We start from the raw sequence: 17,868 nt of genomic DNA on the forward strand, positions 1-17,868 counted from the left end.
CTCCGGATGACGTTTATTAGGACTCCATGGACAGACGGACCTGTGGCTCTTGTGTCTCGTCACAGCGAAGCATTTCGACTTACCACAGCAACCGTAGAAGGGTCCATCCATTCTCTCTCGCGGGTCAATTCTGGAGTCGCGATCGATCTTGGCACGGATCGCGTTTCTTTTCTGCGGTCTAAGCATGCGCGTTTAACTGGTTCGGTGAGCGTTTGTCAGTTCATGAACAGCTTCTGTGATACGGCCATTCTCGATTCGCCATCATCCTACAATGCATGATTGATCATTCTTGTCATCATCTGCCGGCTTTACTTCATTTTGAAAACACAAACCATCACCATTACACGATTATAGATTATAAAACAGATTCGTTTGCAAATCCGATTAACAATCTATGTTTAGGTTCTTTTTTTTTGGAACGAATGTTTCTGAAAAGAAAGAAAGAAAGAACATGAACACCTATTTTAGATCAGGCAGGGCCATTATTGTCATGTCCAACTTTTATAAATGCATTTCAAAATAAAGGCTAGATGCACAAATTCAAGGGCAATTCGGCAAATGTCCTAGAAAAAGGAGGCGTGACATTGCCCAGGTCAGCATTTCAGTCAAATTACTGAGTTAGATCCATCAAGAACCTAATGACTAATCCACTGCTTTCTAGTCTTTCTCTTGACTAGAAAATTTCAGGCGCATGCCAATAATCTTGCTACTCCACCGTGGACTCGATTTTGGACATTTAGTAGTAGCTTCTTTTCTGTTCTAAGGTACAGAGCTGTCTGACTGAACCGTGTTAAATATAAGAAGAATTCAGTACTCAGTACTATGACACGAGAACCTACATTTCTTATTACAGAGGAAACAGATAAATGGTTACACTCCCTAACTGCAAGATTCTATCACCTTCCTCCAGAGATATCAGAAACGGTACCCATGCTCGTGGACGACACACATGGCATCGTCATATTCTTGTCGAACTCCCTGCTATACATCTGCTCCATTACAGTGAAGCCAAAATGCTCCAGTGACAGGTCCGGAAGGACCATGTCGCCGTCGAGGTACTGCATGACCTGCCGGATGGTCGGCCTTGCATTGGGCAATGGATGCGAGCAGAGCAGCCCAAGTTTCAGTACCAGAGAGACCTCATCAGGATTAAAACCATCTGGGGTCATCGTGTCCGCCGCGTCGATGATCAATCCCCTGCGCCAACGTCCAGTTACCCAATCCACGAGCACGGTGCGATTGCCGTGCTCGTCTTGCTCAATCGGTCTTCGTCCACAGGTGACCTCCAGAAGGAATGCCCCGAAAGCAAAGACATCGGTCGCCGGAGTTGCCTTGCCGGTGTGGCCCAATTCAGGGGCTAGGTACCCCATGGTGCCCACCACATGTGTAGTATGCGCATCGGCTCCATGATCATACAGCCTTGCAAGGCCGAAATCTCCTAGGCGTCCATTCATTTCGGCGTCGAGGAGCACATTGCTTGCCTTAACATCTCGATGGATCACAACTTGCTCCCAATCCTCATGGAGGTATAGTAGTCCAGAGGCCACTCCTCTGATGATACGAAACCTCTGAGGCCAATCCAATCCACCCTTGCTTCGATCATACAGGTATTTATCAAGGCTACCGTTTGGCATGTAATCGTAGACCAAGAGAAGTTCACCTTTGCGCCGGCAGTAGCCGATTAACTGCACGAGGTTGCGGTGCCGCAGCCGTCCCATACTCGCAACCTCGGTGATGAACTCCTTCATACCCTGCTTGGACTCGTGAGACACCTTCTTCACCGCGACCTCCGTCTCCGTGTTGGACTTGCGGAGAACGCCCTTGTAGACGCTTCCGAACCCTCCTGCGCCGAGCAGCTGCTTGTCGCTGAACCCTTTGGTGGCATGGAACAGGTCCTTGTACGAGAACCTGTGCGGCCCGAACGCGATCTCCCAGTCCTCGCGCAGCTCGGCGTACTTGATCCGCCGCCGCACCAAGGCGTAAATCGCGATGCCGACGGCGAACACCAGCGTGGCAGACGCTATGGGCAGCACGATCACTAAGACCTTCGACCGCGGCTTGGGCCCCGCGGGCGGCAAGGCAGGCAGCACCGAGATGTTCAGCGCCGGGGCCGGCCCGTCGAGCCCGAAGCTCCAGCCGAGCACGAAGTGGCGCGAGAAGAGGACGCCCGTCGCCGACGTGAACCCGACGTACGCCGCGTCTTGCACCACGTCGGAGAGGTCGACGGTGGTCTGCAGCAGCGGCTTCTTGGGCCTGGCCAAGCCTATAGGCGCCATGGTCACCGTGACCTGCGTGGCCGCGCCGTCGTAGTCCACCCAGACTTGCATCGCCTTCCGGCTGATCAGGCTCAGGTTCCGGAACAGCCCGGTGGCGTCGTCGTAGTACCCGGCGTCCGCGGCGACGCGCGACTCCAGGCTGTCGACGTCGACGCCGACGTGGTTGCTGTTCAGGTCGTGGAAGTCGGCGTTGAAGAGCGTGTCGAACTCCACGGCGAAGACGTGGGCGCTCCGGTTGCCGTCGTTGGTGTTGTTGAGCAGGCCCAGGAACTGGCCCGGCAGCGCGGTGGACAGCACCGCCCTGTCCGCGGCGACGAAGAACGCTAGGCCGTGGCTACTCAGGTCGGTGTACTGCCCGAAGATGGCGAACACGAAGGTGGTCGAGAAGGACCGCGCGGCGGTGGCGTTCGGGGCTTTCGGGTCCCGGAACGGCAGCGGGGACGGGTGGAACGCCTGGCCCTTCATCTGGATGGTGCCGTTGGTCAACATCAGGAGGCCGTTCGGCGTCACGGTGGCCGCGCCGTCGAGGGTGAGGTTTGCGGCCCTGAAGCCGTTGTAGACGAACCGGCCGCCATCGCCACCGGCAGCGGCGTCTGCGCAGCGGCCAGCGGACACGAAGAGGAGGAGCAGAGCGGCCAGGTGGAAAGTCGGGAGCAGCATGGCTCCGACGGCGAGTCGAAATTCTGAATTGTTGACAGCATGCTTCTGTTTTTGTGCGGGAGTGATACGCATCCGTCAGGACAAGTTTTCCCAAGTGCCTGCTGGGAGGAAAATTCAGGGATCCTCGTGGCGCGTGAAGAACATCACCTACCAAGTTGAAGACTGCGGCGGACTCGGGACTGAAATGCATGGACGGGGTCATTTAGCCGGTCGTTTTTCTGTCTGAACTTTGAAGTCTGAACCCAGGGACTCTTCATGAACGTTTTATTCTTAGGTTAGAATATTTGATCAGTCCATCTTAACCAGGCACTTTTTGTTAATGTTTTTTCATCATAGTTATCGTCTCGTTGGGACCTGGCCGAAAATCGAACCGGCGTATCCCTCAATTCAAGGTTAGATTGGTATAACACCTTGCTTATCTCTACTATTTCTAAAGCAAGCAATAATTTTTTATCCATTTATCAGAATCTGGACAAATCTATCGGAATCCTAATTGGAATTGAAAAATCAATACCTCACGTGATCACAACACGGCTTACACAAGAAGTGAAAGAGCACAAAGTTGCCGGTCTCATATAGGTCCGGATAAAATTTATATTACCAGTTGTAACGCACGTGCACTGTGCTAGTTATAAAAGGAAAAGTCTGGTTTACACCTTCGAACTGTTGCACAAGTCCGATTTTCAACCTTAAACTACAAAACCGGACAGTAGAAGCCATCCAACTGTCGAAACTGGACAAATTTAGCCCTCAGAGTGGTTTCGAAGGTGGTTTTCTATTTTGTGAAAATTAAAATATTCAAATTTAAGTAAAAAATCATAAATTCATTTCAAATCCAAAAAATACGAAATGAGTATCATTTTTTTGAAAATGTAACCTATCTATTGGCACTATACTTGTCAGTTATTCGGATCCATTTTTTTATATAGTATTTGGTTGTTTGTAGTTATACCTATTATTTTTGAATAAGTAAGCTTCAAATAGAGTAATAATAGATAGGTTACATCTTTAGAAAAATTTTGATACTAGTTTTATATTTTCTGATTTACAATGAATTAGTTTTGATTTTTTAGATCTAATTAGAATTTTTTATTTTTTTAAAAAAGTAAAACCACATTTGAAATCATCCTAAGGGCCAAATTTGCTCGGTTTCAACAGTTGGATGGCCTCGATTTTGTAGTTTAAGATTGCAAATCGGACTTTTGCCATAGTTTAAGGGTGTAAACCAGATTTTTCTTTATTTTAAATAGATTGATTTTAGTATCAAACTCAGCGACAAACACATAGCTCAGTGGTGCAGATTCTAGTGCCTACCAAAAAGAAACCCTAAGGTTGCGAATTCAATCACATGGCTCGTCCTGGATTTTCTTGAGTGGTTCCCTTTGAGCAAGACAGTTTAACCTGATTTTCCACGATTTAATTGTGGTCTTTTGCGTGGCACAAAATGATGGTAGCCCTGGTTCTTAGTTTTTTTAATCGAACCGCCATCGAATCCGGTTCTAATAATTATGCTTTTTCATGATGCTCGGTAGATGGAGGTTTATTATCTTGCATCTAGCTAGAACATATCATCCCTCAGCGTCATCTCATTTTTGCGTGAGGCAAAATGCCTTAGCCAAGCCCGGCCATTTTGCATACCTCTCTGGTCATGGCTTTCTGCTCGCTTTGGTTTTATCAGCACCACTAAGGGTCTTAGCTCCAAGGCTCCTCCCTTGACCTCCCTCCAATCTCCTCACTGTTATATATGTGTGTGTCACCAAATAAAAAAAATGATACCTATGTTTATGTCCGATATAATGCTTTATCCACCGTTTTTTTGTCTAAGCAATTATTTATATTATTGTAATATTTTTCTTTAACTAGAACACTGCGGATTTTAAAACGAGTAAGCATATTTTAGTCTTGACTCGCTTCTAGGTGCTGAACAATTTTTGACATGGAACATTTAATTTCTCCATAGGAACATTTTTCTCCATGTACCAGAAAAGTAAAGGAGGCAGTTTGGAATTTAGAGAGGGGAAAACAAAATAAGTGGGAGTAGGTTGGGTGGTGGCGACCGAGGTTTGTGCTTGTTGAGATCTTAGATTAAAATGCCTAGATATATTTGGAAATTTTATTATTCTTTTTTTTGTAAATATCATCCCATAAGTCATTTGGTTTTGCTATTCTACCCTCACAAAATGTTTTGTTGCAAAGACCCACCCCTACTCGGTTTCATAAAAACCCACCCAACATACATATGTGCTAAGATGATTCTGCCCATTTTTATCAAAGTGACTCACAATATAGTATTTATGAAATTTTGATATTTCTAAAAATACTAAACCTAACAATTTTAGAGCTTCTGCCAAAAGAATCACCAATGAAAAACTTAAAGGTCACCGGATTTTTCTATATGCATTTTTTTTCATAGTAATACGATGAGCAAGTATAATACAAGTACTCTGAAAACAAATTTGACTCAATTTGTATGGCTTGTACTGGCTCCATGTTGGCAGAAATGTGTGGAATCAGCTATGGGCATGCATAATGGGGTGGTTTTTGTAAAGGAGTGGACTGGGGGTGGGGGGGGGGGGGTGCACATTTCCAACAAAACTTTTTGTGGGTGATATCTCAAAATCCAAGTAACACATGGAGTGGTTTTGCAATTTTCTCAAATAAAAATTAAAATGGCAGCCATGGCACTATGTCAATTCGTATATCATAATACTTTTTAATGTGCTGCAGAAGAAAACACATAAAGCTATAAAAGAAAGGTGGAAAGTCTAATTAACAAGCATGGCCTGTGGCAATTTCACTTAATAAGTAGAAATTTACAAGTAGCAACTCAAAATGTACAACATAAGAGCATCAAAATCGCCAAAAGGTCCTGAAGTCCTGCAAGGAATGTCGTTAAACCATTGCTATTAGTAGCGCCAAGCACTTACTTTTCCATTCATCGGAAATTGAAGTCCTTGAGTTCTCTCACATTATTGACTTACCTGATCACCTTCCCTCAACGAGAATAGTCACAGAGGATTCACCAATGCTCACCATTGATAGATCATCCAGGTTGAAGTACGAATCAAATCCTTTATTCCGCAGCAATGACAAATCAGGAGGAATTGACAGACTAGAGTCCAAGTAATGCACGACCCTTCCCATGCTAGGCCTTATATTGGGCAATGGGTGAGCGCATATCAAGCCCAGTTTCAGCACAAGGATTACCTCGTCTGTTTCATACTTCCCCAAGAGCCGTGGATCCACAACGTCGAGGATTGAGCCTTTGTCATGATGCTCAATCACCCAATCTACCAGGATGATCTGACCAATTGGCCTCCGACCACAAGCGACCTCCAAGAGGAACACACCGAATGCAAACACATCGGTCAAGGGTGTTGCCTTCCCCGTGCGCATGAGCTCTGGCGCAAGGTACCCTATGTCCCGGCGACGTGTACGTGTGTGCTTTGAGGATCGGTGCCATGGTCATACAGTTTGGCCAAGCCGAAGTCGCTGAGTTTGCTGTTCATCTCGTGGTCCAAGAGCACATTGCTTGCCTTTACATCTCGATGGATAACAACTTTTTCGCAGTCCTCGTGTAGGTACAGGAGGCTTGCTGCGACACCTTTGATGATCCTATACCTCTCATTCCAAGGAAGTGGATACAACTGCCGATCATGTAAGTGTCTATCAAGGCTACCATTTGCCATGTAGTCGTACACCAGAAGTTCACCTTTACGCCTGCAGTAGCCCAGTAACTGCACAAGGTTCCGGTGCCGAATGCGGCCAATGCTCACCACCTCAGCGATAAACTCCCTAACTCCTTGCCTCGAATCATGTGACACCTTCTTCACCGCGATCTCCAAGTTGGACGACGGGAGTACCCCTTTGTATACTCGCCCGAACCCTCCGACGCCAAGTAAGCTGCTATCGTTGAAGCCATCAGTGGCATGGAACAAATCTTTGTACGAGAACCGGTGCGGGCCGAACTCGTCTTCCCAATCTTCCCGCACCTCGGCGTACCGGCGGCGCCTTGTCAATACGATCAGGAAGATGGCTGCTAGCACCGCAGCCACTACCGACGCGATGGCGAGTGGCAGCACGACAACGAACACCTTGGACCGAGGCTTCGGACCCACGAGTGGTAGGACTGGAAGCTTGGAGAAGTCAAGAGGAGAAGCTGGTCCGTCTAAGCTGAAGCTCCACCCGAGCAAGTAGTGGCTCGTCAACGTGATACCGGTCGCCGACGAGAACCCGATATACACTGGATCGGCGATGACCGTTGAAAGATCAATGTTCATGGAGAGGAGAGGTCTCTTGGGCTTTGGTACTCTCACCGGAGCTAGCGTCACATCAAGCTGTCTGGCCTGACCGTCGTAGTCCACCCACAGTTGCATCGGCTCGCGGCTGTTTAGCCTCAGTTCCTGAAAGGTGCCGCCGACGTCGTCGTTGTAGTAGCCGGCCGGGCTGGCCTGCCGCGACACGAGGCTGTTGACGTCGACGCCAACGTGGTTGCTGTCGATGTCGCGCAACTCAGGGTTCATGATGGTGTCGAGCTCGACCGCCAGGATGCGGTCGCTCTCCGAACTGTTGCCCACGATGTTGGGGAGGCCCAGGTACTGGTCGGCGTTCGCCATGGAGAGGTTGGTGGTCGGGGCGACCACGAAGGCGAGGCCCTGGTCGCTGATCAGCCCGTCGTGGACCGGGCACACGATGGCGAAGACGAAGCACGTCGAGAAGGACCGCGGCGCGGTGGTGGTGTTCGCCGCCACCGCCTTGGGCTTACTGAAGAAGTGCAGAGGCGCCGGGTGGAAGGCGTGCCCTTTCGCCGGGCGCGTGGCGTTGGTGAGCTCGAGGCGGCCCCCAGGCGTCACGGCGGCGAGGCCGGCCAGAGTAAGGTTCGCCGCCGCGAAGCCGTGGTAGACAAACCGGCCGCCGTCATCGGCGGCTGACACGGCCGCGTGAAGCAGGAGGAGCAGAGCGACGAAGGATAGCTTGGAAAACATAGTTGCGGGAAACTTGTCATTGCAGCCGCAGAATACAAATCCTTAAGATATGTCTGTTGGCTAAATGATTGCTTGGTCGTTTGTGATTATGCTGTGGAGTTTGTCGACGATATGATAGGCTGGGTGTTGAATGTTTCGGCCGCGTGCATGGACTTGTCCATGTCAACTAAGCTTTTGTCCCGTGCGTTTAGCACCCTGATTGACAGGGTGCTCATGCAGACCCGGCTTTTTGTCAACCAATAATCCTAGCAGCGATAGGATGGCTACTTCTCAGCTGTTCTCTGGCTACTTTTTTTTATGGGTGTTCTCTAGCTACTTGCTTGCATTGGTAGTCGCCGTGCGCTGCAGGATACAGAAAAAGGTCGGCTGAATGGCATCATTCACTTTTTGACTGATTTGGTTATCGAGTAGCAGTCCAAATATGACAAACTATAGTTTATCTTATCTTGTTTGTTGTTCGTCGAATCTGATTGGAATAGGGAAAATTAGTCTGCTTTCTAGTATCAGGCAATTTGCATATCTCAAGTTGATCTCGTCAGCTCGTGTGTAGTTGGTCAATCCTGGTGCTGCGATTGATCTCGTCATGGATCCATTTTTAAGCAAATTATTCAGTGTCTGCGCTTGACTGATTCAGTGTGCGTTTGTCAACTCATGCACAGCTTCGTGCGATGGGGTTATCCCCAGTTTGGAACACATTACTGCAGTCCATTGCTTTCTCCTGACAAGAAATTTAGCAGGGGCATGCTAATAATCTTTCATCAATCAGGACTGGATTTAAACAGGCTCATCTTTGATTTAGACATTTTTGTAGTGGTTTCTTTTGCTATTGCTGTTTGTTTATCTTATATGGATAGAGTAGGATTAGGGACTGAACGGCAAATTAGAAATACTTCATCCGTCATAAATTATTAGTCGTTTTAGTTTTTCTAGATACATAGTTTTTATTATATATCTACATGTATATTTATATCTAAGTGCATAGAAAAATTTATGAATCTAGAAAAATCAAAATAAATAATAATTTGGGACGGAAGGAGTAGAATCCAGTAGCAGTAATTTTAGTACAGCGAGTCAGCGACAACAAGAGAACTAATACGCTCGATCACAGGCACCATATCACCTTGGATTCCTATCACCTTCCCCCCTGAGAAATCAGAAACAGCACCCAAGCTTGCGGATGACACGGATGACATCAAATTCTGGTTGAAATCCGTGCCGCTGCCACACATCCGAAGCATGGTAAAGTTGAGGGATGTTGTGGCGACAAGTTGGGTAGGAGCATATCACCGTCCAGGTACTGTATGACCTGCCGCATGCTTGGCCTTGCGTTGGGTAAGGGGTGCGAGCACATCAGCCCTAGCTTAAGTACTAGAGTGATCTCATCGGGATCAAACCCATTTGGGATCATCTTGTCCACCGCATCCATGGTCGAACCCCTGCGCCAATGCTCAGCTACCCAATCCACAAGCACGACGCGGTTCTTGTGTGCTCATCTGCTCCAATCGGCCTTCGTCCGCAAGTGACCTCAAGAAGGAATGCACCAAAGGAGAACACATCAGTTGCTGGAGTTGCCTTGCCGGTCCGCCCTAATTCAGGGGCTAGGTACCCCATGGTGCCGACCACAAGTGTAGTATGCGCATCGGTTCCATGATCATACAGCCTTGCAAGGCCGAAATCTCCTAGGCGTCCATTCATTTCGGCGTCGAGGAGCACATTGCTTGCTTTAACATCTCGATGGATGACAACTTGCTCCCAGTTCTCATGAAGGTATAGTAGTCCAGATGCCACTCCTCTGATGATATGAAATCTTTGAGGCCAATCCAGTGTACCCATGCTCCGATCGTACAAGTACTTGTCTAGGCTACCATTTGGCATGTAATCATAGACCAAGAGAAGTCCACCTTTGCGCCTGCAGTAGCCAAGTAGCTGCACGAGGTTGCGGTGACGCAGTCTCCCAATACTTGAAACCTCTGTGACCAACTCCTTGACGCCATGCTTTGGCTCGTGAGACACCTTCTTCACTGCGACCTCCATGCTGGACTTGCGGAGAACGCCCTTGTACACGCTTCCAAACCCTCCCACCCCGAGCAGTCGCTTGCCACCGAACCCCTTGGTCGCATGGAACAGTTCCCTGTAGGAGAACCGGTGCGTCCCCAACGCCACCTCCCAGCCCTCGTGCAGCTCGGCGTACTTGATCCGCTGCCGCGCCAAGGCGCAAATCGAGACGCCCACGGCGAACAGCAGCGTCACCGACGCGATGGGCAGCAGCGTAAAATATGGTGAACGCCTTAACCTAGATTGGATGGTCTGGTTTCTATTTAAATGCAGATATTGCAAGTTCTAATTATGTACAATTACATGATCGTATCAACATAGGATACGGTTCTATACATAGCTAAGAGATAGAATAGGAAATAGACTCCGAGATAGACTCTCTAACATCCTCCCTCAATCTAAACTTCCACTAGCCATGAAGATTTAGATTGTGTTGAAACTCCTTGAGACTTTGAACTGACAACGCTTTAGTAAAGCCATCCGCCACTTGATTTTTAGAAGAAATAAACTTGATAAGAAGCTCTTTTCGTGCTACTCTTTCTCGCACAAAATGATAGTCAATTTCTGTATGTTTTGTTCCAGCATGAAAGACCGGATTGGCTGACAAGTACGTGGCTCCTAAATTATCACACCACATTGACGGTGGTTCTTTGAGATGAATGCCAAATTCACCCAACAATGACTGCATCCATATCAATTCGGCAGTTGCATCAGCAACAGCTTTATACTCTGCTTCTGTGCTTGACCGTGAGACTGTTGCTTGCTCTCTAGCACTCCATGAAACCAAATTCTGACCAAGAAAAATAGCAAAGCCTCCTGTCGAGCGTCGATCATCCAAATCTCCCCCCCCCCCAGTCGGCATCTGAGAAGGCATGTAGTTGCATTGATGATTTGAACAAATGCAACCGAAATTTCAATGTTCCTTTCACGAATCTTAGAATTCTCTTAGCTGCTGACCAGTGAGCTGTCGTTGGAGCATGTAGACACTGACAAATCTTATTTACTGAAAAAGATATATCAGATCGAGTAATAGTTAAGTACTGTAACCCTCCAACAATACCTCTGTACCATGTACAAACAATACCTCTGTACCTTGTACAATCTTCTGCTGTCAGTGGTTCACCTTTGAATGCCGAAAGTTTCTCAGACGACGACAGTGTGAAAGGATCGATGGACCAAGAGGGGGGGTGAATTGGGCCTTTTTCAATTTCTAAAACAAGATAAAGCAACCTTAACCTATGCAAAACTAGAAAGGCACCAATTCACCAACCGGATAACTAAACAACCTACACAAGCTAGATAAGATAAAAGGAGATAAAGCCTAGCAAGGTAGAGCTAACTAGTGATCCCTAAATCAAGCACATGAATGAATTGCATGAAAGATAATGCTTGAATAAGTAAAGTGGACAAGGGACAACCGGATTTTTCCCGTGGTATCGATGTGTTGGCACACACCCCTAATCCACGTTGTGACACTCACAAAGAGTATTGTCACCTCCCAAGTCACCAAGACGAGGGTGCTCACTAAGAGTCTCCGTTTACCATCCCGGTGTGGTGGAGATCAAGCCACGTACAAATCTCTTCTCCGGGCTTCCACAATCCTTGGCAAGCTCCGCGAGAATCACCTCGATCACCAAGATCGCCTAGGTGATGCCAATCACCAAGAGTAACAAGCTAAGGCCTTCACTTGAGCAAGAACCAATCACCAAGAATGAATGCACATAAGCTTCTCTCTACTCAAGTCCTTAATCTTGCTTCTTGAATGATTGAATGAACAAGTGTGTGAATTGATGAAGCTCAAGGTGGCTCTTGACTATAGTATGAGTGTTTTGGTGTTGCCTGGTGTCAAGAGTAGTAGAATAACCCATTGGAGGGGTATATATGGGCAGCTCACACGAATAGAGCCGTTGGAGAAAAAGCTGCCAGAAAAACTGCGTAGCGCCGGTTAATCCGACGTCCCTCCAATACTCATCGTCGGTTTAACCGGTGAATGTAAACTGCCCCTTCTGAAAACTAGCCGTTACAGCTTGGGCAGATTAACCGTCGTTGCATCGGTTTAACCGGTGGGTGTAGTCATCCATTGATCAACAGAAATACCAAGTCACTGGACAACTGCACCGACGTCCAATTTCAAATAGCGTCGGTTTAACCGGTGAGTGTAGTTGTCCACTGATCAACTGAAAAACCGAGTCTCTGGACAACTGCACCGACGTCCAATTTCAAATAACGTCGGTTTAACCGGTGTATTGACTTGTCCTGACCTGTAGACCATGTTTAACCGACGTATAGAAAACTTGAGGCGTCGGTTAATCCGGTGATAATGATTTTTCTGATTTTGCCCTTTCTGACTTGAGTCTTGAATGAAATCCAAATATTTCTTGAGATATAAGTTAAGAACCACTTATTTGAGCTTCTAGAAACCTGAGTGACCATTGTGTGCATCCATTTTCAAATGACCATTGTCCATGCTCAAGTTACTAAGCCTAAACCCCTCTTAATAGTGCGATCACTACAAAACTATAAAACCTATACTAACCTAAGTGTCCTTCTCAACCTTATGACACTTAGAACTAGAAAGATCCTTAGTCTTGACATATTATTGAGTTGAATGCCGAGATCGCCTTTTTGAATAATGAAAATTAGGGGCCTCTTTTGACATATAACCAAATGAGCGATAATGATCTATAAATCTGCACAAACTCATTAGTCGCAATAATGGTTGTCATTAATCACCGAAACATACCTTGAGGGCCTAGATGCTTACACAGTGGAGTAGGCGACGGCTTACAATTCTTCATCCCAACTTGTTGCAAGAGATCCAAAGCATACTTTTCTTGAGACAAGAAAATTCCATCTGAAGTTTGATTCACTTCTATTCCCAGAAAGAAATGCAGATCACCTAATTCTTTGAGTGCAAATTCAGATCTCAACTCCTTCAATAGTGTAGAGATAGTTTTATCGCAAGATCCAGTGATAATAATGTCATCAACATAAACTAGCATATACAAGGTAACTCTAGAATGCTTGTAAATAAACAATGAAGTATCTGACTTTGATGCAACGAAACCAAGGTTCAAAAGTTTTGAGCTTAACCTTGAATACCAGGCTCTTGGGGCCTATTTTAATCCATAGATAGTTTTATCAATTTGCACACATAGTCTGGAAATTCCAAACTTTCATACCCAGGTGGTTGCTTCATATAAATCTCTTCTTCCAGAACACCATGTAAAAACGCGTTCTGAACATCAAGTTGCCTCAATTTCCACCCCTTGGTCACAGCAATAGATAAAACAAGTCGTACTGTAGCAATTTTAACAACTGGACTAAAGGCATAATCAATTCCATACCTCTGTTTGAAACCTTTAGCTACTAGACGTGCCTTGTATCTGTCGAATGTGCCATCTGCCTTTGTTTTGATCCTATAGACCCATCTGCAGTCTATAACATTTTTTCCTTGAGATGGTGGCACGAGATGCCAAGTGCTATTCTTCAAAAGAGCAAAATATTCGTCATCCATTGCTGACTTCTAATGTTTATTTGCTAAGGTGTCGCTGACACTTGATGCTTCTGCAGAACATGACAGGCCATACCGAACAGTCCCATCCGTATATTGTTTAGGTTTACTGATTCCATTTTTAAGCCTGGTGACCAGGCTAGCTTGTGACGCAGCAGGAGGAGGTGCCACGGATCTAGTATGGCTCCCCTGCGATGTTGAAACCGATGCAGACGATTCGGACGCGTCGACATCAATGTCGGTTGCGCCAGCATCGCCCGCATCCAAGCCAGCACCGAGTGCACCCGCGCCACTGTTGGGGCTGCCGCTTACAGGTGTCCCTGGTACAAGGATATCATTTATGATTGGCGCGCCATGCTGCTGGACACCATATTGCATGTCGCCAGCACCGTTTTGAGCAGGAATTGCACCATTGTTGTCCAGATTTTCAGACCGAGTCAACTCAGGAACCTGTAACCCACCAAGATAGCTAGAAGCACACTGATTATGATTATTAGTCACATCATTAATGCAAATATCATGATCCCCATTGCGTAAGAATTAAGGAAGCAAAAGAATTTCTTTTCGAAGATGAGCACCGGCATTCTCATGAAGCTCAGAAAAGGGAAAAATTGATTCATCGAAAACAACATCACGAGAAATATAAACACGGCCAGTGCTAGGATCAAGACACTTGTATCCTTTATTAAGGGGACTATAGCCAAGAAAGACACACCTAGTAGAATGAAAGGTAAGTTTTCTTGTATTATATGGACGCAAATTGGGCCAACAAGCGCAACAAAAAATGCGGAGCATGGAATAATCAGGATCATGGCCATGAAGGCGTTTAGTGGGGGTATCAAAGTCAAGATCTTTGCTTGGCAGGATATTTATGAGATAGGTGGCAGTGAGAAAAGCTTCATCCCAGAATTTTAAGGGCATAGATGCATTTGCAAGGAGGGCAAGACCAACTTCAACTAGTTGGCGATGCTTTCTTTCTGCAGAGCTGTTTTGTTGATGAGCATGAGGACAAGAAACATATATGGTGAACAATTCCAATTTTCTGGAAAAAGGAGTTTAATTTTTCATATTCACCGCCCCAGTCAGTTTGCATAGTTTTGATTTTGCACTGGAATTATCTTTCAACAAAATTTTAAAAATTAAGAAAGACTTGATAAACATCAGACTTCTTCTTAAGGAGATAGATCCAAACATATTTGCTAAAATCATCAATGAAGCTTACATAATAGTCATGTCTACCAACTGACGTGGGAGCTGATCCCCAAACATCTGAGAAAACAAGCTCAAAAGGAACAGTAGACACACTAGTGGAAACTCCATAGGGAAGCTGATGACTTTTTGCATGTTGACATGAATCACAAACTGTCTGGGACTTAGACTCTGCTAAACATGGAAGATTACGACTCTGAACAATATGCCTAACTATAGGAAAAGCTGGATGACCTAATCTGCTATGCCTGACTTCAGAAGATGGACATTGGACTCCAAGGATGAGCTTATCATGCGCTTTTATATCTGGCGCTGGCAAGGGATAGAGTCCCTCTTCACACCTGCCGCGAAGGATGACCCTCTTCAACTCCTGATCCTTAGAAAGAAGGATGGGTGAAATTCAAGAAAAGCTTTATTATCTTTGGCTAAATGATGCACGGAAACAAGGTTTTTATGGGCACTCGGACCACAAAAGACATCTTTAAGGATCAGATCATGATTATGCATAGGGGTATGAATAGATGCATTACCAACATGACTAATAACCATACCTGATCCGCTGGCCGTGTGCACCTTGTCCTGCCCGTGGTACTTGTCACGCGTTGTTAGCTTCTCGAGCTCGGACATGACATGATCCGTCGCACCACTGTCCGTGTACCAATTTGTATCAACGCCATATGATGCTACAACGTTGGCACTCTTCTCATCTTCAGCTTAATAGCTTTCATCCCATCTGTACCAGCAACGAAGTGCTACATGTCCGCCTTTGCCGCAGATCTAGCATGGTTCCTTGTTCTTGCCACCACCAGTGCGGCCTCCCGGTCCACGACTTGCTGGACCACGACCTCCTGTTGCGCGGCGCGGTTGGGAGGACCACGACCCCTGGGTGGCCACCGCCACGTCCTCGCGAAGCGGCATTGACCGAGGACTGAAACTGACCCTCACCATCAGGAGTTTCCTTGAGCATTTGAAGGCACATCTCAAAGGAAAGTAATTCAGCATAAAAATCGCTGATGGTGATGGTGTCGATGCATCCCAGAACAGAGGAGACAAGGGAGTTGTAGTCGAAGTTGAGCCTGTTGAGAACGAACGAGATGAACTCCTCATCATCAGGGCCCTTGCCAGTCGCCACGAGTTCATCGTGAATAGTCTTCATCTTGGCGTAATATGCGGCTGCCATCATGCCGCCCTTCCTCGTGGTCGACAGCGGCATCTTCAGGTTCGTGACCCGCGCCTTGGAGTGCGCAGAGAAGAGAGACGTGATAGATGTCCACGCCTATGCCGCCGTCTTGGCTTCAAGCACTTGGATCAACACGTCCTTGGACAAAGAATTGAGTAGATAACCAAGAACTTGCTGATCTTGAGCCATCCATAGGGCGTACTCACGATTATTGACCTTTTTGATCGATTTGTTGGCCTCCTCGACATCAATGGTCTTGGCCGGAGCTGCGCGCGACCCATCAAGGAGCCCGTCGAGCTGTGCACCTCGAAGAGGAGGAAGGATCTGCGCCTTCCAAAAAAGAAAGTTGTCTCTGGTGAGTTTCTCAGAGACAGATTGACCGAGGGGTGAAGACGTTGTTGACGAAGTTGAGGACGACGCCATTGATGAACTCTGCGAAGAGATTGCTCTGATTACCATGTAAAATATGCTGAACGCCTTAACCCAGATTGGGTGGCCTGGTTTCTATTTATATGTAGATATTGCAAGTCCTAATCATGAAGGATTACATGATCGTATCAACACAGAATACGGTTCTATACATATATACATAGCTAAGAGATAGAATAGGAAATAGACTCTGAGATAGACTCCCTAACAGCACGATCTGCAACACCTTCGACCGCGGCTTGGGCCCTGCGCGCGACAAGACACCGCGACGTGCAGCGCCGGGGCCGGTTAGTCCAGCGCGAAGCTCCAGCCGGCCACGAAATGGCGCGAGAAGAGGACGCCCGTCGCCGACGTGAACCCGACATACGCCGCGCCCTGCACCACGCCGGACAGGTCGATGGCGGTCTGCAGCAATGGCGTCTTGGGCCTGGGCACGCCCAGAGGGGCCATGGTCACGGTGACCTGCGCGGTCCCGCCGTCGTAGTCCACCCAGACCTGCACGGCCTTCCGGCTCACCAGGCTCAGGCTCTGGAACCGCCCCGTGCCGTCGTTGTAGTACCCGGCGTCGGCGGCGTCGACAGACCTGAAACTGTTGACGTCGACCCCGACGTGGTTGCTGCTGATGTCGTGGAAGTCGGCGTTGAGGAGCGTGTCGAACTCCACGGCGAAGATGTGGGCGCTCCGGCTGCCGTTGTCGGTGGTGTTGAGCAGGCCCAAGAACTGGCCCGGCAGCGCGGTGGACAACAGCTCCTTGTCCGCCGACACGAAGAACGCCAGGCCGTGGCTGCTGATGTCGGCGTACTGGCCGTAGATGGCGAACACGAAGGTGGTTGAGAAGGACCACGCGGCGGTGGCGTTCGGGGCGCCCGGGTCCCGGAATGGCAGGGGGTCCGGGTGGAAGGCGTGGCCCTTCATCTGGATGGTGCCGTTGGTCAGCATCAGGAGGCCGCTCGGCGTCACCGTGGCCGAGCCATCGAGGGACAGGCTCGCGCCCGCGAAGCCGTTGTAGACGAACTAGCGGCCGTCGCTGCCGCCGGTGGCCGCGGCGCAGCGGTAAGCGGGGACGAGGAGGACCAGAGCGGCGCGGAGCTGAAGGAGCATGGCTTTTGCGTCACGGGTGGCGCAGCCAAGGATGCACACCCTTTTTTTTCCCTCCTTGACAGTTGAACACGAACATGATTGCACACCACTCGGTCAGCAGCCTTTTAAAAAAGAATCAGGGAGGAAAATTGCAGCATCAACTCGTGGCACGTTAGGAACTTCGTCACCTGCCAAGTCTATGATAGCTATGATAAAGTGTTGAGCTTGATGGCTGACCGTTGAAATGCATCAGCCGCCACGAACTGCAGTGCGAACTTGAAAGGAGTTTAGGAATTTTTTTTCATGGCCTGAAAATATACGATTTCTATAGCTTATCTCTGCCTTTCGAACATGTCTCAATCAATAGCTTAATGTGGTTAATTGAGGGCCAGTTTGTTTAATAAGCAGATTATATAATCTAACACATATAATCTACCTTTATATGTGTTAGATTATATAATTCATAATCTAAAATTAGCA

General features: G+C 47.5%; 1 protein-coding gene, 1 non-coding gene and 1 pseudogene across 2 annotated transcripts; all 3 read right to left on the reverse strand.

Annotated features, from left to right (window-relative positions):
- Positions 1 to 781: 781 nt before the first annotated feature.
- Positions 782 to 3,053, reverse strand: LOC112882475 (L-type lectin-domain containing receptor kinase IV.1-like). Its single transcript, XM_025947544.1, has one exon. The coding sequence runs from the start codon at positions 3,006 to 3,008 to the stop codon at positions 897 to 899; it is 2,112 nt and encodes a 703-aa protein (XP_025803329.1). The 5' UTR covers positions 3,009 to 3,053; the 3' UTR covers positions 782 to 896.
- Positions 3,054 to 6,213: 3,160 nt separating this feature from the next.
- Positions 6,214 to 17,322, reverse strand: LOC112881295 (annotated as a pseudogene).
- LOC112883685 lies at positions 15,678 to 15,816 on the reverse strand. The gene has a single exon (XR_003226938.1). It is a non-coding gene; the product is annotated as a small nucleolar RNA Z247 (small nucleolar RNA).
- Positions 17,323 to 17,868: the final 546 nt, after the last annotated feature.

Source organism: Panicum hallii, chromosome 2, assembly GCF_002211085.1.
Source record: "Panicum hallii strain FIL2 chromosome 2, PHallii_v3.1, whole genome shotgun sequence".
Taxonomy (NCBI): domain Eukaryota; kingdom Viridiplantae; phylum Streptophyta; class Magnoliopsida; order Poales; family Poaceae; genus Panicum; species Panicum hallii.